The sequence below is a fragment of the Pogoniulus pusillus genome, chromosome 15, assembly GCF_015220805.1.
Source record: "Pogoniulus pusillus isolate bPogPus1 chromosome 15, bPogPus1.pri, whole genome shotgun sequence".
NCBI lineage: Eukaryota > Metazoa > Chordata > Aves > Piciformes > Lybiidae > Pogoniulus > Pogoniulus pusillus.
Genome location: NC_087278.1, coordinates 6,747,545 through 6,774,908, shown reverse-complemented (window position 1 = coordinate 6,774,908; position 27,364 = coordinate 6,747,545). Strand labels below are relative to the sequence as shown.

The following is a 27,364-nucleotide window of genomic DNA, read 5'->3' as shown; positions in this document are numbered from 1 at the left end:
TCCACCTAGCTATAAGCTCTGTATAAAAAGCATAATTAAGATCACTTACTTTAGGTGGCCTATGCTTTTTGTCTTCTGCAATGTCTTCATCCTCTGAGTCAGATGCCTGGCGGAACTGCAGTGTGCCAGTGTTGATATAAAACCCTCCATATTTGGTTGTTAGAGATGCAGGAACCAATTCATCATACTGGAGTAGGAGAGGACTTGATCAGCATTTCTTAAGAAAATTAATATGTATTGCATTTACCAGTCCCTATGCATTAAGAACTATATACAAGTACACAACAGAGTTTGCTAGAATAGAAACAGGATAAGAACATTATTGGATACTTACTGGTCAACGCACAGAACATTAATATCACAGAATAGCCTTTTTACTTTCAAAACAATGCCATATCTAAAAAGCAAAAGAGGATTACAGCAGCAAAAGTCCTGCTTTCTGAAGGAAATTAGGATGAGCACCCAGGTATTTCCCCTCCTAATCCAAGCTGTGGTAAAACCCCAACCTTTACACTTTTCCCCTCCACAATCCCATCCGTGAGAGTAGGTTACATTACGGTAGCCGTTAATCTCAAGATGTAAACCCTGATTACACCATCTACCCAGGAGCAACTTCAGTTGATCGTTCATGGGTTGTTTTTACCCAGGAAGCATGCTGACAGGTGGTGAATTATTTGGTTTTGTGGACAACAGCCTTACAGGCAAAGCAGCAACATCAACAGTTGGGCTGCCCGGGGAGGTGGAGTCGCCGTCCCTGGAGCTGTTCAAGGCAGGATTGGACGTGGCACTTGGTGCCATGGTCTAGCCTTGAGCTCTGTGGTAAAGGGTTGGACTTGATGATCTGTGAGGTCTCTTCCAACCTTGATGATACTGTGAGTTAAAAACAAATTGTACAAAAGCTGCCTTTATCAATTCTTCTATTGACTACCCTTTCATGAGACATTGTGCAGTTCAAATTACCTCTGCTAGCAACACACTTTTAAACACAGAACCTTTATGTTATCTGTGATAGATAGATTTACTGGAGAACCTCTTTCTTCCTTATTTTGGAAAAAAAAAAGATGACAGCCTGATCACTCACTCTGCTGTACTGGAGGAAGCTGGATCAGTGTCAGAATTTTACAGAATTGGATGTTACATTTAGGAAAAAACCAAACCTTCCCAGATTATCTGCTGTGTTTTATGAAGTCAGTGTTCATTAATAGCAAGACCTGCAGCGCACTTGACACGTTCAGATGTTCCAACACATGCTACATTTACTACCAACTCTAACCAGAGTGCTGCTCAAAAAAACCAACTTCTCCTCAGAAGATTTCAGACTATTTCATTTGTTAGAAAGGCTATACCAGGCATGGCAACTTAACCACAGTATCTTTTCTCTTATTTCCAATTCTAGGTGTTGATAATGGCTTATTTACAATTTAAAGTGTCTTAATACAAATGCTGTAGTACCAGGACTTGTTCCATTGAAAGTCAGACGCCTTGAAACTTCATTTGCAGTTTTAAAACTACAAAAGAGGCTTTAAACTCTTATATACATTGCAAAAGGCACTTAGTAATTATGAAGGAATTTCCAAGTTGGAATTGCAAAGCTGTATCTCGAAAACACTGAAATCCAAAGACACCAGAGAAGTGGTCAGTAAGCAGAGTGGAGTGGAAGGCAGCAGTAATTATTTCACATCTAGCAGCCTTCTCAGAATATCATTTCCTCCAAGTCTTAGCAGAAAACTGTTACATCTCTAGGAAATACTTCATCAATAGCAAACTTGAAAAAAGCTGGGAAGATCTAAGTGTTTCCCATGAAATTCTTAGGGAAAGCGTGGCTGGTCATGGCTTGGATGAGCATACACTCTGCTGGATAAAACACTGACTGAATGGCCAGACCCAAAGAGCAGTGGTCAGAGTTCAATCCAGCTGGTGGTTGGTTACAAGTGGTCTTCCTCAGGGCTCAGTACTAGAACCACTTCTGTTTAAAACCTTTGTCAATGATATTGACAAGCAGTTAGACTGTGCTGTTAGTAAATCTGCAGATGACACCAACTTATGTGGGTGGGTTGATCTGCTTGAGGGTAGGAAGGCTCTAAAGAGACTTAGATTGGATCGATGGGTCAAGGGTATGTGCTTCAACAAGGCCAACTGCTGGGTCCTGCACTTGGGCCACAACCATCCCATGCAACACTACAAACTTGGGGTGCTGTAGCCAGGAAGTTGTCCAGCAGAAAGAGACTGGGGGGTTCTAATTAGCAAGCAACTGAGTATGAGCCAGCAGTGTGCCCAGGTGGCAAAGAAAGTCAGTGGCACTCTGGCTTGTATCAGAAACAGTGAGACCGGCAGAGCAGGGCCTAGAAAGTGAGTCCTATGAAGAGTGACTGAGGGAACTGTTTAGTCTGAGAGAAAGGCAGCTGAATGAAAAACTTACCACCCCCTACAACTACCTGAAAGGGCAATATAGAGAGGTAAGTGGTGGTCTCTTCTCACAGGTGATTAGTGATAGAAAAAGAGGGAACAACCTCAAGCTGCACCATGGCAGGTTTAGGTTAGACACTAGGAAAAGAATTTCCACTAAAAGTAGTCAAGCACTGGTACAGGCTGCCCAAGGAGGTGGTTGAGTCACTATCTCTGGATGTGTTTAAAGGCCATTTAGATGCAGTACTTAGTGACATGGATATGGAACACAAACCCTATGAGGAGAGGCTGAGGGAGCTGGGGTTGTTTAGTCTGGAGAAGAGAAAGTTCAGGGCCGACCTCATTGCTGTCTACAACTACCTGAAGGGAGGCTGCAGCCAGGTGGGGGTTGGCCTCTTCTCCCAGGCAACCACCAATAGAACAAGGGGACAGAGTCTGAAGTTGTGCCAGTGGAGGTCTAGGCTGGATGTTAGGAGGAAGTTCTTCCCAGAGAGAGCGATTTCCCATTGGAAAGGGCTGCCCAGGGAGGTGGTGGAGTCACCATCCCTGGAGATGTTCAAGAAAAGCCTGAATGAGGCACTTAGTGCCATGGTCTAGTTGACTGGATAGGGCTGGGTGCTAGGCTGGCCTGGATGATCTTGGAGGTCTCTTCCAACCTGGTTGATTCTATGATTCTACTGGTGAACTTGCCTGAGTAGGGTTAACAGCAGGACCTGATGATCTCAAGGGTCTTTTCCAGCCTGAATGATTCTGTGAACATATTCACTCTAGCTCTAGGTGTAATAACCAAAAGCCACTGAAGTGTTTCCAAGAGAGCTGAGGGAGGGTTGCTTTGACAATGCTGTTATCACTATCGAAGGACAAGGTTGCCCCACGCTACTGTAGGCAAGAATTACCAGTCTTTGTTTTCAAATACTGAAAACTGTGTGATGATGCACTTAGGTGACAAACACAACTCTGACAGCTAGAGTCTGTCTCAAAGAGTAAAACCAGAATGTATGAGACATATCTGCTGACAAAGGTATGGAGGAAGCATTTACAGGACTTTGAAAGTGTCAGAACAGCACCAGAAAGACAGAATTAGCAATGCAATGCCTAAGAATTGTTTTTTGCCCTTTTCCTGAAAGAAAGGCTAGGATTATGACACATCTCACAGGTTTGCAGCTGAGTAAAGCAAAAAGAAGTAGATTTGGAGTTCCAGCCACACAAAATTAATGTTTGGTAGCAGAGCCAAATGATTAAGATACTTGAGAAGAAAACAATACATGTGTTATGTTGAAGTTTGAATCAGCAGGCATTCCACTGCACGTCTGTTAAGACAGAATTCAATGGACTGAATAAATTAGTCGACAGTTTTAACTGCCACAACATTAACTAAGGACTTGAGAACACCTACATACTCACCTACCAGCTTATTTTAATCACTTCCCTCTGCACACCAGGCAAGATATACTGAAGATGAAATGGTTTAAGAACAAAAAGGTCTGGACTACCAAAAGCACTAAGATAGGAAAAAGAATTATTCAGAAGAGAGAAACAGTGAATGTGTCCTTCAACAAGGAAGCAGCTGATGAGAGCCTGAACTGCAGATCTATGTGGATTTGACCTAAGTAGTTTGAAATTTCCATGACTCAGTATGTTTTACCTTCCTGCAATGGAAGGCTTAATAAGTAGTACAGAAAGAGAAAGGAAGAATGGTTGACAGGCTCCATGAAATGCCCTAAGATCATATGAAAGACCAGCACAAAATATCAAGAATCCATTAACTGGACAAAAGGAAAGCAAATTGGCTTAGCTGTGGTCTCGTCATTCATCTTAAGAGACCAGGATGGTCATGCAATGTAGGAGGTGCAAAGTAAACTTGAAAGCAGAGGCTGTGTAAGAGCTTCAGAGAAATCTGATGTTTTTATGCAGCTTTCAGAAGCAGCTTCATTATGTACAAGATGATGAAAGAAAAAAATACATTACCCACAGTGCTTAAGAAACAGAGCAGACATTTCCTTTTTGAGCTGGCAGGGTATGAACTGAATTGGTGAGGCTGGGGCAGTACAGGATCAAAACAGAAGAGTGTAGTAGCTGCCAAGTTTGAAGGACAAAGCACACAATTAAAGCTGGGACCATTATCATGATAAGTGAAGGACAAGTAACGTGAAACACAGTAAAGACTTAGCTGTGGAGTAGTAAAGGAAGCCCTGAAGAACATACAAGAAAAAGTAAGGATTAAAGATGGGCCACAAGTGAGGAAGCCATGAACCAGAGATGTTTAAAACGACCATCAGAGCAACAAGGGCCTGATGGGTGGAGCACTGCCAGATAAGGAAATGGCTGGATGGTCACACGCAGAGAGGGGTGATCAATGGCACAAGGTCCACCTGGAGACCAGTGACAAGAGGTGTCCCAAAGGGGTCAGTGCTGGCACCAGTGATGTTTAACATCTTGGTCAGTGATATGGACAGAGGAAGTGAGTGCACCCTCAGCAAGTCTGCAGATGACACCAAGCTGTGTGGTGCTAGAGGGCAGGGACACCATCCAGAGAGACCCAGACAGGCTGGAGAGGTGGGCCCAGGCCAACCTCATGAAATTCAACAGTATCAAGTGTAAGGTTGTGCACATGGGTCAGAGCCGTCCCAAGCACAATTCCAGGCTGAGTGGCAAATGGCTCAGAGCAGCCCTGAGGAAAAGGACCTGGGGGTGTGGGTTGATGAAAAGCTCAATGTGAGCCAGCAGTGTGAGTGCAGCCCAGACAGCAACTGTGTGCTGGGCTGCAGCAAGAGCAGTGTGGCCAGCAAGGCAAGGGAGGGGATTCTCCCCCTTTGCTCTTGTCAGATGCCACCTGGAGTACTGTGTGCAGTTCTGGAGCCCCCAACACAAGAAGAATATAGAACTGCTGGAATGAGTCCAGAGGAGGGCCACAAAGATGCTCAGAGGGCTGGAGCAGCTCTGCTATGAGGACAAGCTACAAGAGCTGGTGCTCTTCAGCCTGGAGAGGAGGCTTCAAGAAGACCTTAGAGTGGCCTTCCAGTATCTGAAGGGGACCTACAGGAAGGCTGGGGCCTTCAGAATACCTCAGTCTAAGTTGTAAAATGTATGGCTGCTTTTGTGAACACCTGTATCTGTTCAACTCATTCAGAGATTGAGCTCAGACTCACAATTACAAATGTAGTTCAGTAGTTTCATTGCAAATAAATATGCAACATATTACTCTCTCCTGGTTTAAAGACTGTACAAAAGTTACACTTTCCTTTTCTATTCATTTAAGATGAAGAGCAGACTTAACCACATGACATTTCAGACATTTCATGACAAATGCACTTATCAAAATCTGCTATTTTACATTATAATATATTGGTATTATATTGTTTATATTTATTTAGGATGACACTCAAGTTCCTTGAGCAGATTTATTGAATTCATCTCCTTATGAAGCAGAATTGATCATAGGTCATGATCTGCCCCTCTGAAGACTCTGAAAGGCAATTTTGTACCTCTCAAATGCAAATACCAAGCAGCTGCTATATCTATTATGACTCTTCCTCTGTGTTCATCTACCTGTGCTGGGAGAAGGAGCTAGCTGGCTGTTGCTGTGGATGAGCATGTCTTATTAACACAGAGTAACAGAAGATGACATGCTTTTTTCCTTATGCATCATGTATTACTTCATATCCCTGTTCTATACTGCACAGCAGAAAGCTCAGAGAGCACTGAATTCCATCACTGTCCCTGGAGGTGTTCAAGAAAAGCCTGGATGAGGCACTTAGTGCCATGGTCTAGTTGACTGGACAGGGCTGGGGGATTAGGTTGGACTGGATGATCTTGGAGGTCTCTTCCAACCTGGTTGATAGTATGATTCCTCCAGATCCTCTACCTATATAAAGCTTACATTGTCAGAAAGGTATTGAGCCAACCAAATATTCAGATATGGTCACAGCAGTGATCAGTCCAGTCAAATCAGGCTGATATGCACATGTATGCTTCTGTGTGCATGCAGGAAAAACACAGAGAAAGCAGAAACCTAACCTACAAGAATCCCATTCCACAGATAATGTAGTTGTGGGCAGTTTACATTGCAGCCAACACAGGTTTTGCTATAAAGGAGTAAAAAGGCCAAGGAGGGATGCCTTCTCTGCACGTTGTGAACACTGCATATTACTACCACAGAGGTCCATTAAGCTATGGCAAGAGCAGTATTTGCCATCAGACTAATCACTACATAGTGAAGAACAACAGAGTAAGATGGTTTTGCTTTACAGCTTTCTGGAATGAAGAGTTCACAAACTGCTGACCCTAGGCAAACTGCTCAACCTAACAGACTGAAGCATGAGTTTCCCACTTGTCTGCAATTGTATTCAGAGAGGAAATGCCACTTCTTTGAAATGGGACCAGCTGAAAATCTTCCAAGGACAACAGCAAGGTGAATAACTGAACAGCATGTAAACCAGACATATGTAAAGCCAAGAGCAAGCTGTAATCAACAAATCATCACAAACCATGTGTGATACATGGGTCTGATGGATCACAAGATGGATAAAGAACTGGCCTGATGTCTGCACCCAAAGAGTGGCTGTCAGTGGGTCCATGTCCAAGTGGAGGCCAGTGACAAGCAGAGTCCCTCAGAGATCAATCCCGGAACCAGTCTTGTTCAGTGTCTTTGCTGGTGCCATGGACAGGGGCACTGAGTGCAGCCTCAGCAAGTTTGCTGACAACACCAAGCTGTGTGGTGCAGCAGACACACTGGAGGGCAGGGATGCCATCCAGAGGGACCTGGACAGGCTGGAGAGGTGGGCACAAGACAACCTCATGAGGTTCAACAAGACCAAGTGCAGTATTCTGCATCTGAGTCAGGGCAAGCCCAAGCACAAATACAGGCTGGGCAGTGACTGGCTGGAGAGCAGCCTTGAGGAGAGGGACTTGGGAGTGCTGGTGGATGAGAAGCTCAACATGAGCCAGAAGTGTGCACTTGCAGCCCAGAGGGCCAGCCAGATCCTGGGCCGCATCAGAAGTGTGGCTAGAGGTCGAAGGGAGGTGATTCTCCCCATCTACTCTGCTCTGATGAGACCCCACCTGGAGTACTGCATCCAGTTCTGGAGCCCCCATTACAAGAAGGATGTGGATGTGCTGGAGCAAGTACAGAGAAGGGCCACTGGGATGCTCAGAGGGCTGCAGCAGCTCTGCTGTGAGGACAGACTGAAAGAGTTGGGGCTGTTCAGTCTGGAGAAGAGGAGGCTCCCAAGTGGCCTTATTGTGGCCTTTCAGTATCTGAAGGGGGCCTACAAAAAATCTGGGGAAGGACTTTTCAGGATACCAGGGAGTGACAGGACTAGGGGGAATGGAGCAAAGCTGGAGGTGGGGAGATTCAGGCTGGATCTGAGGAGGAAGTTCTTCACCATGAGAGTGGTGAGAGCCTGGAACAGGTTGCCAGGGGAGGCAGTTGAGGCTCTGTCCCTGGAAATGCTTAAGGCCAAGCTGGATAGGGCCCTGGCCAGCCTGATCTAGGGTAGGGTGTCCCTGCCCATGGCAGGGGGGTTGGAACTAGATGATCCTTGTGGTCCCTTCCAACCCTGGCTGATTCTATGATTCCTTCCTTTAAGAGGAGACACATCTGAGGGAAGATGTGACGTAGGAATTGACTTTCACTTAGGGCAATAGGTATCCAAGAATCCTTCTGCAGTATTTTTCTTTAGCTTGACTTCATGTCCAAATCCAACAAATTGCTTTTCAGAAGCCCTTACTTTCCTGTGCTCAATAGCCAGAGGAGCCTTGATGGTGAGTTCATGCAGGCAGGCTCTTGAAGTCAGAGAATCACAGAATGTCAGGGGCTATAAGGGACCTCCAAAGCTCATCCCAGTCCAAGCCTCCTGCCAAGAAGGATTACCTATACCAGATCACACAGGAACATATCCAGGTGGGTTTTGAATATATTCAGAGACTCCACAACCCCCCTGGGCAGCCTGTTCCAGTGTTCTGTCACCCTCACAGTGGAAAAATTCCTCCTCATACTTACATGAAACTTGCTATGCCTCAAGTCCTTACCATGCTGTAGGAAAGTACTGACCCTATGGAGTACACAATGAAAACAAATCTGTAATCATCTCCTGTGTGGTCTTCATTTGCACAGAAGGTAAACAATGACAATCTATCCTACTAGGCAGCCCAAAATTTACCTTACCTTATCAGGGGAGGTGCAGTGTCCCTTTCAGGAATCTGACAGGAAAACTATTTGCTCAGGAGACACTCTATTCTAGCATCACTTTCCAAGACCCTTTCTCCAGAAAATCATGTCCTGTCTCTGCATTCCAGCCCCATTAAAATTCATTACCTGCAAACCATGTCATTAGCAGATTCCTTGCACTTGACCCTGATTCTTGCCCTCAAGAAAATAAGCAATTGCTTTGCTGGATCCTTCAAGGACCCAAATCCTCTAGTACATCTGCTATTTGTTATAGATGTATCCATGTTACATGTACAGAATTGCTTAACTGAAAATGGATCCAAAGGAAGAATTCCTTTATTACAAAGCCTGCTCAAAACAAGCTTGAATTTTATTGGTTTGGTTTCTTGAATAGTATTTGATGGCATTAGTTACAAATCTGTTTTCAGAAGGAAAATATCTCTGAAGCTATGGAATGAAACTGTTTCACTGTGAAAGAGCTTGGTATTTCTTTCACAACTGTGACAAGAAAGAGGATTGAAATTCTAAGGAAGCTTTCAATTATTGTTTTCTGGGATACAGGAGGAGACAACAGGATGCCAATCCTGAAGCAATTCAAGAGGCTGTCACAGTCATTTTTCATGTGTTTGTACCCAGGATATAATAGCTTTTTATGTATAAGAAAGTATATCTTCTAAAAGGAAGATCCAACTGGGCCTGGCTCTGACATTTCTCAGGGTACACAGTGATTTAATAGCTGGCCACACAGCAGATGAATGAAGTCAGACAGGTTTGTCTTTTTGAACACTTCCTATTTGCATCTAAAACAAAATGAGAGGTTGTGTTAAACTTAACTCCTATATTTCAGGTCTCTTAAGCTCTGCAACAGCACCTTAGACTGCAGTTGGCACATTGTTTTCCATATAGAAATAAAGCTAAAAGCAAAACAGAGGTAGTGTCTCACTACTCTGTATTTGTAATGCAGACACAAGGCATAATGAGCTGTTCAGGAGAGCAGTCTTTGGAGAATACACCATTCTCCCCAGTAGCCTCCACAGCTACCACATGATGCAATCATCTAGTCCTAACAACTGCCTTTTGTATGGTTTTGCAAGGAGCCTAGCAAGTGATACCAGAAGTAAATGCTCCTGCAAATCTAAAGGATCTGCCGCTGGTAACAAGAACAGCGCTGGAAAGAACCACAGCATGAGAACTGCTACCAGCGCACCAGTGAAATGTTCCTCCCTGATAGACTCGCATACATCCTGTACTGGGAGTACTGAATGTTATCAGAATCACATGTCTGATCTGTGCTAGGTCACAATAAATCCAGAAAAAAAAAAGATACAACTTGTGTCTTGTATCATAAACTAAAAACCAAGGATAGGTAACAAAAGCAACAGTGAGCAACTGGGGAAGCCTACAGGCTCAAGTGGTTTCTCGGCAGCAACGCAGCACATTTGTTCTTACTGAGCTGAAGATCAGAATCTGACCTTTGGAAGAGTTATGATGGCTTAAGCCTCAATATTGTTACAGAAGCACAATCAGAGATTGAAGGATGATAGGAATAATTTCATATTGGCAAGTTCAACTAAAATCTTAATCTAGACCAAAAAAAGAGACAAGTTAATCCAATAAGCAAACTCATTTTTCACTCAACTTGTTCAGGTGTCTTCAGACTCACTTCAGAAACTAATGATACACATGGATGAGCTGATGCTGCTATTTGTGGTGGTTAAACAGATTAAATTCTTTTTGCTTGAGAAGGTATCAGTTCTGCAACACATCTTCTGTGCCCCCTCACACTGCTCTTAAGAACAATATTCCCTGCAACATCTATATGCCCAAAACCTTACAGCTCAGTGCTCTTTACCAAACTTTTATCATTTCCCAGATCTACTACCACATAAAGGAGCATTATAGGTCCAAGCTTTTATAACATCCACATTTTCAATCTTCTCTATTGTCATAATTTGAACATCTCACTACTAAGAGACTTACAAATGCCTTCCTAAAAATCTGATAGCCTTAATATTGCCTGCACCTAACTATTACCTTTTTCTTCCACCCTGAAGTGTGTTTTCATTTCTGAAAACTACTCAGACAAAATAAGCTGTAATATTTAACCAAGATGTTTTATCTCAGTTTTCAGACCTATTTGGTGAGGGTTTAGCATAATTATTCTATTCTTACTGGCTTTTAAAAGCAGAATAGCTTCCTGATCTCATGCAGGAAATCTAACACCAGTAATCTACTAATAATCCAGGCATCTAGTACAAGAAGCTGAACAGAGCCAATGTAATTTCAGTTCACAGTAAGTGAAAGACAAAATGCAGTTTCTGAAGCTGGAAAATTACATGATATAGCCAGAGCTTTCTTGTTACAGTGCATAATGGTATCTAAATGAGACTACAAATATAATCATTCATGGGATTCCCACAGCAGTATGGCTCTTGGGATCCATATCAGTTATATACAGGCACAAAGTATCTTCCCTTACCTTTCTTCTTTATCCAAGGAGAAAAAAAATCCAAACCAAAGCATTGTCTTACTACTACTTGCTGCACTGATGAGGCTTACTTACCGCTTCAGAATTATCAATGAAAGGGTCTGTTTCATCGTAACCATAGCCTATATCAATCAAATCCTGCAGGCGATCCTTCCGGTGCTTGTGGGGCTTTCCTCCCTGAAAAACAAGCAAGCCTTGCATCATTTGGGAAATGGGGAAGCAATGTACTAAAGCCTACAAAACATAAGGCATTGGAGGGATGGTCACCCAGGAATTAGCAGCTTTGCTTTCTTGGCTGCTTCCTGGGAAGGTGGTGTACGTAACTACTAAAAGCTGTCCTATAGGATTGAGTTCAGGCAAACATACTCTACTATAGGTTCACCAGAATTGTCCCTGAAAAGTTAATCACTGGCCACCCAGTTTCTGCATGACTGCAATCTTCCCCATGTTTACTATTTAAGGACATTTCACTGTCCTGTGCTTTTAAGTCACCATGATACACTTGTAAGTCATAGCAGGACTGGGATAATTTATAAACTGGAGTTTTGTGATATGCGACAGAGTCCTTACAGAAGAGCATTCAGAAAAGATGGATTGCTTCTCTGCAGAAAAGTGAAGCCTAAGTTAAAACAGAAAAATATTGATTTGGTACTTGCAGATGTGGTGTCTCTGAATTTAAGGAGTTACAGCATTCATGTGACAAAACTGAAGACAAAACATGCTAAGTAAAACATACTTAGAAATGCAAAAAGCCATCACCTCAGTTGACAGATTGGACATGAAATGGTTATTTGACTAACTTAGAATCAGAAGCTGCATCACAGACTGTGGGCTTGCCTCCAGAAGGCCATAACCTCCATTTTAAACCAATAAGGACTTTTCCTCATGTGAAAGTTTCAAGTCAGGGACACATTTGATCTAATAAATCAAGAAACACTCAGGAAATATAAACTTACAGCTATATAAATGGGAGGTTGCTTGGTATAGAAGGTCTAGTTTCCCGATTCCCATGTACTGTCAAAATTCTCAACACAGGAATATTAAGAGAGAAAATTCCCCAAAAGGAAGCACCTTAAAAGTGTTCTCCCATGAATTTGAAAAACTTGCTTTTGAAACGTCTCTAACTCTATAGTTCTAAGTATGTTTAGAATAAGTCTTCTAGTTGTGACATACAAATATCAAAACCCACTTGTTAATACGAATATGCAGACACTGTTCAAAGGAGGTTTCATCCTTGCTCATTCATGAGAGCTCTAAGCATCTGAATAACTTGGTTTTAACAACATTTTACCAGATCTCAAGTTTGAAACTAAGAAAAGCATGCATGCTTGCACTCAAGCAAGTACTTCTCAAGCATAAATCAATACATAAATACAAAAGTCCTAGGAGAAAAGCCTCCCAAGCGAGTTCCTTTAATCCAGGTTTCCAAGTTAACTTTCTCTAACTAGGATTTCTAACAAGTCCTATCACCTCTGCAGTCACCCATGTAGTAAAATATCTGAAATAATGCTTGTTCACCAAAACATGCAGTACCTTTTTCTTTTAAAATTTGAAGTTTTGATGACAAAATATCTTAGAAAGGTAAAAGTAGCACTTAAGAATTCTGGTTAAACTCCGGTGCAAGAGCTTATGCAATTCTTATCATTCTGACTGAGGCACCAGAAAGCTGTCTGAAGAATGCAAAGCTATACTTCACCTTTCATCTCACTAATCTGTAATGCAATTCACCTCTGTACTGCATAGAATCATAGAATCAACCAGGTTGGAAGAGACCTCAAGATCATCCAGTCCAACCTATTACCCAGCTCTTTCCAATCAACTAGACCATGGCACTAAGTGCCTCATCCAGTAAGCCCAAAGTATCCAACAACATCCTTGTTTGCCAGTCCAAAATCCTTATGCAGTAATGGCTATTCCATGATTCTATGGTTTCAGTGCATGAGCATCCCAAAAAATACATCTCTCAATATATTGTGGCTGTCTGGGATTCACAGAAATGCAGTGCAGATATGAAATGAAGGTAGTAAAACAACAACGTCTCATAATAGCCAAATGAATAAAAGCAAGATTAAAATAGTAACCTGTATTTAGACATATGAAAATATCTGAACCACTGTATATAGAGAATTTCCCTCAGGCTTGATTCCACCCAGTTATGTTTAAGAAAGTGTGTTTAAAGACCATATGATTAAGATGATAAGGATGGAAGACCACAGCAGATGAACTGAAGAGCTTATCTGCATCAATGTTTACTATGCAGCAGTTCAGGCAAGTTTTTTCACTTTTACCAGGAGTTCCTCCAACCCTTCTGTCCTAGAAAACAAACATTCATGATACTACAGCCAAGTAAGATATCTAGTTTCTGAAGGTGCAAGGAGTTCTCATGTAAGTAGTCAGAACATTCAAATATGAGTTCAAGAAATTAACTGTGCCATGCAACCCAAGGCTTAAACAACCTTTGCTCCCCAGGACTAGGAGGAGGCAAATATGATGTCAGTTTTGGAAGAATTTTTCAAGAGCCACAGAAGTCTAATATCCTGTAAACCTTAACACTTCTATGAACTTGCCCAGTGTAGTGGTCAAGGACAGAACTAATAGGCACAAAAGTCCACCATTCCAGAGCAGGAAAGAATTCCAGTAGAAGGACACAGCACTTTAAATATCTTTGTATCTTTTTAAAGGCATTTAAAGACAAACTATCATGGAGTAAGAGGAAAATCCACTCAATGTCTGGATTAAGGCCAAGAAAGGTAGAAATAAGTATTTTATTTTAGCAAAGAAAGTAATCAGTGAAATCACCAGGCCACGTATGTTCATCTTTAGAAGCAACAGAGAGGGGGACCAGGAGTAGGGGAGGGAAGGTGACAAATTACTGAAGACAGTAAATAGAAAAGACAACTGGAGAATCACTGAAATACCTCAGAGTTACACTCAACCATAAATTGAATTTCCTATCAATAAAAGCAAGGCAATTCACAAAAAGGAAGTACAACCCAGACAAAAATATGGCATGCTCCCAAAATTTGTTATGCTGCTCATGAAACACTGAGCTGTTACACACAGCTCTGTGACATTTGCTCAACAAGAGTGGTCAAAAAAGAAAATGATTGGGACTTATAAAAAAGGAACAGAGAACAAAACAAGTCATCATTATACCAGTTATAAATCAGGGCATACTACCATTAATATCCTTTCACTTAAAGCAATTAGAATAAAAAAAGAACAGTAAGCCAATAAGGATGTGTAAAGGTAAAAACCAGTGCTGCCATAGTGTAGTGGAACGTGACAACACTGCAGCTATAATCACCATCATCACACGCAGAATGCAGAACAAACAGCAGTGAAATACTTCCTACAGTACAGAAACCATGGAGCACCAAGTGGACTCATCAGGTTTAAACACAATTATGTTTTCACATGACACAATCATCATGTACTTAGTGCCAAGGAACACAAATTCAGTGAACTCAGAATGATCCAGCAAACTTATGGCAGAAAGGTATATGAAGGATAAACCCACAGCCTTTAGCTTTGTGAGAAATTAAGCTACAGACTGCTAGACAGTCACAGTGAAGCAGGATCAGGGCACACTTTGTTATACTTTTGAGATTAAATTCATGTTAAGAGTACTACATCATTCCATAGGACCTTTGTTTTAATCCAATAAAAATTCTTATGCACAGTATCAGCCAAGACCCAATATTAAGTTTTCATAGTGTTTTCGACTAAAAGAAAATGGGAACCATTCAGAACATATTTTTATGTTAGTGTTTAAAACAGGCTGCAATTACAAAGAAGTTGTGAATAACTGAGTGAACAAATGGTGCATCAACTTCATGCAGCCCATTTCACAAAACCCATTTATTTATAGGCTTTCTTAGCAGCTGCAAGATGTAGCCTAAACTGTACTGATCTGATCGCAAGAATTTATCTGAGAAGTCTTCAAGGAAGACTGTTCTTCATGCATCAGATTTTTCAGAATCACTGCCATGTGCTATGACTAAAAACTTCTGACTTGATTTTAAATGGTTATAGATGAGGAATGGCTAATCAGTTTGAGAAGGATACAGTAAGTCTGCAAATCTGAAAGACCCCTACATCATACCATCAGTGACCACTTTTACACTAGTGTGCTGTTAAGGAGAGGAGTATCCACTTCATGGGATACTTGTTCTAGTTTAAATTAAGGAGTTGCTTGTTCTAGTTTAAATTAAGGAGTGAATGTCTCATCACAAGAATCAGAAGAAGGCCAGATGCTGCCAGAACATGAGCAATTGTGCTGGGTCTGTGTACAGAAACGCAATTCCTCTGAGCTTGCACAGCAAGTAGAGATTGATAGTTCTTACACTGGAAGAGAAAAAGGACTGGAAATATCTAACACAAGAATTATTAACCTCTCACCATCCCCCAAGCTTAGTGGCCCCAATGTAATAATTTAGGTTTTATATAAAAGACAATTCCTTTCTGGGAATTTTGTGGAGCTGAGGGCATGAGGTACTGCAGAGAATGAGGGAAAGGCAAGAAAGCAAAGGTGTAAATAGCAATCAAGACACAAGTGCACCAAGAATTTGAACTGCTGTGACAGGCTAGATTTTGTTACCTACTGCTAACAGTTAAAAGTATCTTTCTGCAGATTTTAAACACTGCTCATTGAACTCTGTTTTTTTAAAGTCCAATACCATGCTTTGTCCATAACTGTAATTGTTTACCTTTGATGTATGCATAAGTGAACGAATGAGATTGCTTCCACTCTTGTTCCCTCCCATTTATATTGCTTTGCACGCGCTAAACAACTTGTTTCAGGACTCTACAAAACCCCTAACCTGTATTGTGAAAATGAGTTTTCTAAAAAAGAACACTTGAAACACTTCATGTTCAAAAATTAATCATTCAAATGGAAAGCAAACAGTATTCTGGAAGTGCCTTCTCTGTTCATTGGGTGTATTGGGTTCCATCAACCCCTCCAAAAGATGAAAATTCTTCTTCACAGTTTAAACGTTCCTTTTGTTATGAACAGCTAGCTTGCCCTGAAATAATAATTACTTGTACAGCATGTGTAGACTTCACACTCAAGAGAAATCTGCCTTTGCCAGAAAAAAAACCTAAATAAATTAGACAATAAAGATTTTACTACACATATTAATAGCAGAGATACACAAATGACTGCTTTTTTCCCCCTTATTACTGAGGTGCTCTACTAGCAATCCAGAATATCAACATGCCTAAGCATGATAATGAGTTTTGATTGCCAACTCAGAATTCATCACCCAACCCTACCCATATGAATTCTTAAAGACCTGTTTGGGTGCGGTTTTATCAACGTTTTCTGATTTCTACCTTCATTTACTCGTGAAAGCCTCTTTATGTACTACCTAGTGTTGTTCAAGTCATTTGTATTATACTTTCAGGAGTGAGCAGAGTATCTTTAGTCAGCTGGCAGCTACCAGATAAACTCATCAAGGAATGACTTATTATTCAACAATAACTTCCTACGGAAGCATTCCAAACTAGTCAGAAATTCATCTAGATTCACCAGTACTTAGCCCAAACAGAAGAGCAGTTCAACAGCACACAACTGCTTTACATGAAAACTCTTTCCTCTAGCACAATATTTATCATGCATATCGACCTGCATCTATTACTCATTTATATTTCTATAGCAAAGCTTTTCCAGGAATAGCTTCACAAGCTGAAGCATTCTATAGACAAATCTCTTTAGCAGACTTGTCTAATAAGCTTGTAGCAGCTTCAAGCTACTTAAATTAAATATGATGAGACAGTCAGCTCCAAAACGTACAGAAGTCATTTTACACTACATTAGTAACCCCATTAAGTAAAAAAAACCCCGATGTTAACATCTCTGCAGTATCATAAGTTCTCACTCTTAAATATTCAGATGTTTTAACACAGGTATAGTAACTCACATATTTTGCCTCGAACTTCTTAGCTAGCATCTCTACTTCATGCCGCTCACGCTGCTCATCATTAAATGGATCTTCTGAGGGAACCAATTTCTTCTGAAAAATATGCAAGTTAAATATTCATTGAACAAAGAAATACAGAATGTGGCCAATAAAACACCACTAAATGTCAATACACAATACTCTGGTGACTCAGTATCCAGAATTTATAGAGTCGAAATTACCGTCTGAAAATTAGTTTGACCCATTCAATTATCACAGTTTCTTTTTTCCTAATGAGAAGGCAAACAGAAAAGAAAAGCTCAAATTTTAATTTTCCCAAGCATTCCACTATGACTTCAACTGAAAGCATAATCATGAAAGAGCACTATGAGCATTTAAGGCCCAACAAGAAAGAATTCTAAGTACAACTGCTTTTCACTTCTGCTCCACTGGTGCCTCTTACCTGTGCCCTGATCCTTCCAGATACAATACACAAGATGTGCCTGGTATGCTAATCAGCAGGGAAGCAGCCAGAGGACCAAAAGCTCAGCAAGTTACAATCCTAACTAATGTGACTCCTTTTAACTCTTGTACTGTTACTTTTTTTCCCTCCAGGTAATTTCAGTAATTACAGTGGCAGTTTTGTAGAATTCATGCTATGGCAACCACAAGGACAATAAAGCTTATTCCAGCTGTACAAATAAGCAGGAAGTATCTGCTCCTTCATTGCTGGGTTTTTATTTGAGAAAGAGGCTTTCACTGACATGCAGTCAATGAACAGTAATTACAGGTATACACAGTGCTTTTGCAGGGGAAAATAAGGTATGGCAAAAAAAAACCCTGGGTTGCCTCTTCAAATTACAGTTCATATAAAATACAATAATTGTTGTTGTTTGGGGGGGTAGTGAGATGCTAAAATATGATGGAATTGAGTTCCACATTACAGAACTTTTAAGGCTGGCAGATAACTTTATGGCAAATAGATTGCCCAACAAATAAATCAAGACTTATGGTACAATAGAACCAAAAGCAACACCATGTTCAGAAAAGGAAGATCTTTCCTCTGCAGGACAAAAAGCCAATATATTGACTGACAAATAATGACAAACCAGCTCAATAACATTAAGACCAATGCAATAAGGAAAGCAAGCTGAGCAAAACTACTAACAGCATAGAATTAGGTTACATTCTCTGAAGTACTTGGAGAAAAATCAGATTTAATCTTGAAGCGCAAGTTTAAGTTACACACATCTTCTGCAGACAAAATTACATGCAAAACACTGTTCAATTCATGCAATACTGTTTTCTGTACTTTTAGCTGGGAAAATCTATTCCACATCATCTGCTAGGCAAATGGAGGGGTTTTTCCAACTGTGAAATTGAACAAGGTTTAAGACCAAGGGTAAAGCAAAATTGAGTACTTCAGTGTTAACGTGTCTGTCCATCAACCTCTCCAATCTGTAGCTGACCGTCACTTTCATTAGTTAAGCACTACTGGGATGTCAAATTCAAGCAAGTTTTAGTTTGGATGGTTTCTGAGGGCTCTGGACAGCTCACAGAGTTGGCAGTAACTTAAGAAGTTACTATTTCAGCACCTTTACAGCCTGCTTGACAGAAACCATCTTGGGCGCCTGACTTGCCCACTCAGAGTTAAGTTTTAGGCAGCAAGCTTCAATTACACCAACAGAACAGGTAGTGTATTTTCACTTCTGCTAGTTCAAGAGGCAAATAAACTCTTCAGCCAGACTTAACTTACTACTTGAATCCAGAAACTTTCCATAAATAATTCCTACTAAAACATGAACCAATAACCCTATCAAGGATGCTCTCTTTATCAAGGCGACAGGCAGGACAAGGACAACACGAGTTCCTAACAAATATTTCCAGTAGCTTCTGACTCAGGCTAAGAACCCATATTTGGAATAAAAAAGTTGGATTCACCTTGTCATGTAAGTTTTGGCATTCTCTACCATTCCATTAAAGAGACCTATTAAAGCAACATTTTAAGCTATTCCTGTGCAATAGTCCTTGCCTTCTCGGAGCAGCCTGCCTCTGGAGAATCTTTGATTGCTCCAGTTTTGAACAACATCACGATACAGAAAGACGAGCTCCTAAAATTGTAATGTTGAATATTAGCTGGGATAGTTAAGGAAACTGAGCAACTTTTTACAAGGGGATAAGTCAACAACACCTCTTAGAAAACTCAATCAGTCTTTACCCCACAGGTTGCATAGTTAAGTTGATATGAACTGTTCATTCTAAATCAAGTCAGTGTTAAACCAACAACTTTGGAAAGCTAAAAATCCACTTAAACCCACAATATTACCTGCCAACCAGTTACTGCCTACTTGGAAACAGTACACCTCATAGATCCTGCAAAACAGTGGTAGAGGGCAGAGGTTTCTCAGTCAAGCTTCATTTCAACAAGGTAGTTTTCTCTTCTGCATTAACTGGTATAAACCACCATAGCTATTCTAATCCACAAGCAACATCTCTCCTGTCACAACTTTATTTTCGGTTCCAGAACTTCAATAGGTTACACACTAGGGTAAAAGGCAGTCTTCTGTCATCCTATGCCTCCTACTCAACAGAATAGCTTTTCCAGCTTCTACCACATAGTAGACAAGAAGTTAAACTGACAGGCCAAGCACACATCCATTTTTAAGCAAGAATGAAAAGTCCAGAATCACTTAAAGACCACCACAATTTATGACACACTTTTACATAACCACCCCATTGCTCCACACAGTCAGCAGCAGACAGGCCATTACAATCCATTCATTTCACTCTGGACTCTATATAAAAAGCTGAAAAACATACAACCTTTCTAACAAAGTGCTTCTGCATTACTGCTTTTAAGGTAAAGAAGTGACAATCTCTGACTCCATTTGTACCAAAATTTCCCTAAATCAATGCTCCTCCTGAGAAGACATGGAATTTCTGTCAGAGCTACATTATTTTTTCTCCAACCATGCAAATAACAGATTACCTGCCTACAATAAAACAAGACAGTTACAGAACTAGGAACTCCCAAATAAGGTGAAGGGAGGAAAAAAAAACCAGCCTTAACATATTGAACTACTTCCAAACACTAACATAATTTTCACCTTCAGGAAGACAGCACTTCACAAAGCATCAGGCTCATGCTGCACTAATACAGAGGAGCCATAACTGGCACTGTCTGTCCACAACAGCTGTAGGGCAGGATGGACAGAAAGAACCATTTAACTTGCAACACAGGATGTCAGAGGAATTAAAACCAGAGTTACTGATTTTCCTGGCTCCCATATTTAAACATAATCAGCATGTGCATCTCTACTGCAGAACAAAAAGTGAGCGAGCTGCTAAGTATAGTTGTGGCATCAGAACCACCAGAAACACTAATCCACAAAACAGAAGCTTTAAACATTTGTGCTGGATGTAAAAATGCAATGGCAATATGAGTACTTGATCTCTGAGGTTTGTTTTTATCAAGAGAGCTATCACAACCTTCTCAGTCCAAGTCACATCCTCGTCCCCTGTCCTTTTCAGCAAGATGTAAATTTTCTCTAAAACTGTCCGAGTATCAGAACTGAGAGAAGCCACAACTATTTAAAGTGCGACTTCACTGGCATGCAACTGCAACTTCATTTTCTCAGCTCACTAAGAATGGGTGGCGTGTCACCAGCTTTAAGGGCATGCATTTCTCCTTCCTACTGGAACGCTGGGTACTGTGGGTTGGCTGCTTCCCTCTTAAAGTTGTCCTTACAAGCTGTGCTCCTTAGAAACCTAAGCAGTTCGAGTTACACATGATTTCCCGATGGGAGACACGGGAAACAACAAAGTACTTCTTTGCTTGAAGGTCTTCACAATTACAGGTGTAGTTAAAGTTGCAGGCACATTAACTCTCATTCACCCCTGTCCTCCCAAGACTGCAGAAACTCATGTCCAAGCCTGCTAATGGCCACTTCATTGTCTCCCAAAGCCTGTAGCAGAGCCAGGCTAACAACTCTGCATTTACCTGCACAGAGGCCATAGACAATTCGGGAAACAGACCAGCACGGCTACATTTTCCTTCACCTGCAGCAAAAATCTTCCGCGAAGGAGGAACGCAACTCTACATCTCCTCAGGAAGGCAAAGAGAGGGGACAGAGACCTGGGGGTAAGCGGGGCACAAGACTCTGGCGTTCACCATTACTCCCAGCAAATGCCAGGAGACATCGGGAAAGCCACCCGGGAGCCTTCGGAAGTCTCAGGGGCAAGTGCGAAGCCTCCCCTTCCCCCACGGGTACGGGCGCAGCCTCAGCACCAGGAGGAGCGCGGAGCGACGGCAAGGCCACCTAACTTCCCTCCAGGGCGCTGCCCCCCGGGCCGGGACCACCTCCGAGCAGCACGGGGAGAAGGATAACACTATCAGCAAAGCCGAGGACGCGCTCAGCTGCCAGCCGGCAGGAGGAGGAAGCGCGTCGGGGCCCGTCCCGCGGGAGGGGAGGGGAAATGGGAAGGGGAGGTCCCGTACCCGCGAGTCCCCGCACAGCAGCAGCTCCGGGTAGCTGAACTCCACGCAGCCCTCCTCGGTGGGGTCCTTCAGCACCACCTCCAGGCGGACCGTCTGGCGGAGCGGGAGCGCCTCCTGCGGCGGCGGCGGCTCCTGCCGGCTGCGCGGCGGCGGCGGTAGCTGCGACGGCGGCGGCAGCGGCGGCGGCTCGGGCCGCGGGGGCTCTCGCTGCGGCTGCTGCTCGGGCCGGCAGGTCTCACGGGGCGGCTCCAGGCGGGCGGCGCTCTCGCGGGGCGGCAGCGGCGGCTCCGGCCGGCAGAGCTCCTGCGGCGGCGGCTCCGGCGGCACCAACAGCGGCGCCTCGCGGCCCGCGGGGGGCGGCTCGGGCTCGCGGCCCCCCGGCTCCCGCTCCAGCGCTGGGCTCTCGCCCTCACGGCGCCTCACGGGTGACAGGCTAATGAACGGCACCCGGCGCGGCTCCGCCATCCTCCGCCGCCCCCCCCACCCCCCGCCCGCCCGCCGTTCAGCCGGCCCCCCGCCTCACGCGCTCGGTGACACGGCTCCCCGCGCTCCCTCCCACCGGCTCCGCCTCCCTCTCCCCTCCCCCCTCCGTCGCCCGGTTGGAGCTGCCCCCTACGTTCTCCTCGCCGTCTCCACCCCCGCCATCTTGGCGCCCCCCCACATAAATAGAAGCAGGCCCGCAGGCCGCGCAGGCGCAGGGCCACGGCCTGCGCACCGCCCCGCGTCGCTGTTGTTATTGCTCAGCTTCCCCCGACGTCAGCGCGGCCGCCGGCGCCCGCCCCAGTTGCCTTGGCGATGTGCACGCTGCCTGCCGTCGGCTCCTTAAAGGGCCCGCGGCGCGCCGGGCCGACTGCCGCCCGCTCCCCGTACGCTGCCGCGGGACAATGGCGGCCGCCACCGTCTCGCCACCCCGTCCCCTGCACCTGGCGGCTGCCCGCGGACGGCTTGTGGCGCCAGGAGAGCGGCCTCGGCGCGGGTCCCCTCCCCTGAGGCGGGAAGGGAGGGAGAGGGACAGGGACAGTCCCAGCCTGGGCTGCTTCGTGCTGGCGGGCGGCAGGAGCCCTCGGCGGGACAGGCGCTGCCCACGCCGCTGACCGCAGCGGGCGTTGGTGTGGCTGTGCAACGCTCGTCCGCTCGGGGCAGCGTGGGATGGCAGTCGGGGCCGCGGGCCCGTTTAGAGGAAGGTACTCTGAGGCCTCTTGAATTCAGCCGCTGCAGGTCGGTCACCAGAAAAAAAAGCCCCCTAAATCGTAACGGTGACCGAGAGTTGAGAGTGAGGCTGTGTGCGGGCTGCAGGGATGGTGGTTGCACCTGTGTTTGGCGCCAGCACGCACTGTGTGAAGCCCTCCTGGATCAACCGAGGAGATCAGGGTCTGACAAAGCTGCTCCATGAGGAGCAGCAACCTGCTCTGGCTGCCAGGCCGTCCTCGGGGAAAAGGTAGCTTGTTCTGCTGCCCTGCTCCGGGGCATCGGGTTGCAGGGAGCCGCCGTGGATTGGTGAGGAAGAGTTCTCCCCTACGACGCAGGGTCCCGTGAGCTGGAAAGGCTACGACCAGCAGCGAGGCTGCCTTCGGGAGCCAAAGCTGCCTGCGAGCTGTGCAAGCGTTCAGTCTGTCACCACCTCCTTCGCCCGGCTGCTGGCTGGTATTCCCCGATGGAGGTGTGCCACCTAGGCACTACCAAGTGTCGGGAAGCCATGCACAACTTCATCTGCAGTGTATTCGCCAGCTGCACTGGAGTGGAGAGGAAGATGTTACAATTTTTCTCTCTCTCTTTTTTCTAAGCCTCACAAATGCTAGTCAGGAGTGGTTCTGTTCTCTTTTTAAAGGTGGACTCCCAGAGACCAAAGATAATTTGCATGTGTATTATTTTGGGTAATTACAGGAGCCTGTTCTGTGCAGCACATTATTCCACTTTCCAAACTGTGCTTAGGACAGTGCGTGATGTTTTCCTCTCCTTGCATATGAACTCATTCCACATGACTGCTTACTTTCATCTAGGGAAGATCCATGACACTATTACAGCATTATTGAAAGTGATGGTTTCACTAACAGGGAATGGAGAACATTCCAGACTACTGCTTGCCGCAGAAAGTCAGTGGAATGACCAAGAAGTGTAGGCTGTCTCCTTCTCAAAGGCTTTGTTGTGCTTTACAATCAAAAATACTCGTTTAATCTTAAAAGTTCACATGTTCTACTATGACTAGCAGGCTTGGTAGAGCTACTCCTCAAATCTCAAATATGTTTTTGCTTTTAGGCTCATAATACAATTATGTGCTAGTTTGACCCTAGCTGGGATATTTTAGTGAGAGGAATTAGATTACAGGCTGTGAAATGGTGATGTCTACTTCAGTCATAGGCTTGCTGAGATGTATAAAAACAAGAACATAAATATAGATAACAGAGTTGCTCTCTGGCTTTGGCTGTCTCCCTTCTCTCCCTGACTTGCTATCTGTGTAACTAAGCCAGCTGCTTCCTAACCCCCCTGGCCAATTCTCCAAACTCACCTTGAACATAAGGCAAAGTCTGGGATAAGGTAGAGGGGTGGAAAGGAAGTGGAAGGGTGGTTGGGAGCCCCTCCTGGGGACCCTGGTTTCTGGGAGGTGTGTTGTGTTTCTGTATTACCTTTTAACTTGTATATATATAGCTGTATATATTGTAAATATCTGCTTGTATATTGTGCTAAGCTGTAAATATAGCTTCATTCTTTAATTTCCAGCTGCTGAGTCTAGTCTGGGTGATTTTCTTAAGTGTATGTGTGGGGGGGTAACACCCAAACCATCACAAATGATTTTGAAGCCTCACTTTCTGATGACACACATAGTAATGCATTTCTGGATTCAAACTATCACAAAACTCCAGCCCTGCAGGTCCTGCCAGAAGGATTCTGGTTTTCATCAACTTTCTATATGGTCTTTGTCATTAGAACCATTGTGATGGTGAAAGGAACCTTTCCTCACAAACAAACAAACACACACAACCAACAATAGAACAGTTTATCGCTCAGCAAACAAAAATCTTACATGGAAATCGTGGGCTTTTCTGCAGTTCTGATGGATGTTTGCTTTTAATTACCAGATGGGAGACTAGACATTGAAATAACAAGAATACAACATTTTTTGTTCACAGGTACCACTTGGATATATCCATGGAAAGAGGAGAAACTCTGCATTTAAAGTATCCAGTCTAGAACTCAGTTCTGTTTTTCAGTCCCCTAAGATAGATGTGTTCAGAAGTAATGAATGTAGGACAGGTAACTCCACATGAAGATAAGCTTTGCAAGTACCTGAGTTCTCTGGTCAGGTTTTTAACATGCTTTTTAAGTAGTTAAAAATAAACTGAATAGGAATAACTTGCCTGACCCACGAGAAGGTTACAGAGAAAACCAGAAGTAGTTCTTGGAAACAGTTTCAGGTAGCCATTGCTTCTGAGTTATGAGATTGCAGACACTGATAGTAGAAGCAGCCTTTCACAGCTAAGGTTTTCATAGATGGTTGTTTATATACCTCATCTTCCTATCTTTCTTTTGGGAGTTTAATTAGACAAATAATCTTTCCTATGTTATCTAACCCCTGAGCATTTTGGAGCACAATTTTTTAATGAGGCTTTAACATTAGTTTATTCAACTAGACACACAGTAGTTCTGGATCTCTGAATTTCAAGTGAACTTGCCAAAGAGAGATTAGTTTTGAATACACAAGAAGAGTTACGGGTTTGTGCCGTATCAAACTGTTTCAAGAGGAGTTAGAGCCTCATACAATTGGCCTCAGCCCATAGATCCAGCCTGCCCAGATTCCTCTGCAGAGCCTTGCTTCCTCTGGGCAGATCAACACTCCCACCCAGTTTGGTGTCATCTGCAAGTCCCCTCATCCATGATCAGTTGTGTCTGTCTCCAGAGAGCTTGCTTTTAGTTTCAAATTTCCACAAGCTGTGGGACTGTTGCCCCAAGATAGGAATGTGGGGGAAACCATTTCCTATTTATATCGAGTTTCCTCTCTCAAGCTTAGGTGGCATGGGATGTCAGTTTGTCTTCTGCTTTGCTTAAGGTGAGCACTGGGACTTGCACTGAAGTAGGAGCTGCACTGGTAGCCAGTCAGAGCTCAGCCACTGAAAAGTCTCCAATAGATACATCTACTCGGAGTGGGCTTTTTCATGATACCCTCCTGGCATCCTGGTTCCTTGTGGTCCAACCAGGCACCTTATTGATCCTTATGGTCTTTTCACTGAAACTGCTCCTTCCATTGCTGTGTAAGGAGTTGATACAGATGGAGGTAGGACGGTGTTTGTGCAGCTGTTAACTAGAACTGCTGCTGCATCACAATAATCCACTGTACCAACAACGTGGCTGGTGTCACTGGCTTTCTGCTTAACAAGGCTGGCTGAATTGAAGTGTGCTTTTTATTCAACTTGTCTTCCTTCCTGCAGCTTTACTAAGTTGCTTCCTGCCAGATTCAGAATCAAGGAATAAAATCCACCCCCACTTTCCAAAAGCAAGCAAACAATTTAAAAAATAAATTTTATCTACAGGATCCTTCCTTATTTTTTTAAATTCTTTTAACTAAAAATATTGTTTCTGGCAGAACATATATCTACCTTTCTCTCCTCAGGCACATGTACTTAGACTCCTTACCAGCTGCTCTGCCACATCCTTAAAGTCCAAAGTACTCTATTCAGTGAAACAGCAGTTTGGAAGTACTGTGGGGAGGCAGAGAAATGCCAGATGTTGGAACCAGAAAGACTGCATTAGCTTCAGGTAATTAGAATGTCCTTTACTAGGGGAGGAATCCTCATTTATCACAATTTCAAGGCAGAGGAACCATGACTATGAACTTTATCCCATGGGTTGGTATATTGCTTCCCGTGAACTGGCCAAACTTTACTTCTGGAAGAATTGAGTCTATGAAACACTGAATTCCTTTGAAGAACTTCAAGAAAAGATTTGAACAAACCTGATCAAAAACTCAAGGTTTGACAACAGGAAATTTTTTAAGAGTAGCAACAAGTTCTATGTCATAGGTAGATACTGCTCCTGTGCCTGGAAATGCTTTTTACCTTTACAAGTGGACTTAAGTGCGTTGTTTGTTCACTTCCTGAAGGGAGGAAAGGTCTTCTGATACTGTTGTGTGCCAGAGAGGCATAAATGGCACTACTGGTAGGTAGCTGATGGAAAGAAAATGTAGCTTTTTATCTCACATTAAAAATAAGCTAGAAACCAAGGCAAGCCTTCATGCTAGACAAGTAAAGAGATGCATCTTCCTGTGCATGTTGTGACAGTGTGAGGTCCTCAACCAAAGGCAGAGGGCTTCACTGTCATCTCTGCTGTCCACATGCAATTTCTCAGTAAGAAAAAAATAGAGTTTCTGTATGACTGGTGACTTCTGTGCTGTATAGAACACTGTAACATTCCTTAAGCTAAATTAGATTGTCAACTTCTGTTAACCTCAGAAAAATTCAAAGCCTCAAGTGCTGAGTTCAAGTGGAATAGCAGATTAGGATGCAAAAGGGTTAAGAGAAAGCTGAAAGAAGGACTGCATGTTGGGCAAGGAGGAGCAAACTGCCTGCTCAAAGAAGCGGCTATTTGGAACAGTTAATTCTGGAGTGAAGGTGAGATATTAAGGCATTAAGTATCAGCTCTAAGTGGGTGCATTTACCAAGAAGACTGTGAGTAATTTGTTCCTTCAGATAACAGTAGCAAAGTCAATTGTAATGAATAAGATAAGAACACTTTTCTAGTAGTGTCTTATTTTTAACTTGTTAACAGTTGTCTCTTGTTCCTCATGTCAAGAGTTTTTGGTGGAGCAAGCATGCAACTTAATCTTTAAGCTTTCCTGATGTTAAGGGTGAATTCAGCTTGGTTGACTGTAAACTTCTCCAGTAGTAGTGATTCTAGGTGAAGTGGTG

At 43.4% G+C, this 27,364-nt stretch overlaps 1 protein-coding gene across 1 annotated transcript in view; it reads right to left on the bottom strand.

Annotated features, from left to right (window-relative positions):
- UBN2 (ubinuclein 2) overlaps positions 1-21,929 on the bottom strand; it is a 49,594-nt gene extending 27,665 nt beyond the window's left edge. The window contains exons 1-4 of the mRNA XM_064155100.1: positions 21,465-21,929; positions 16,988-17,080; positions 11,139-11,240; positions 50-187 (exon numbers count right to left, since the gene is read on the bottom strand). Of these exons, the coding sequence (XP_064011170.1) occupies positions 50-187; positions 11,139-11,240; positions 16,988-17,080; positions 21,465-21,929 (798 nt within the window). The remainder of the gene's footprint in view (positions 1-49; positions 188-11,138; positions 11,241-16,987; positions 17,081-21,464) is intronic.
- Positions 21,930-27,364: the final 5,435 nt, after the last annotated feature.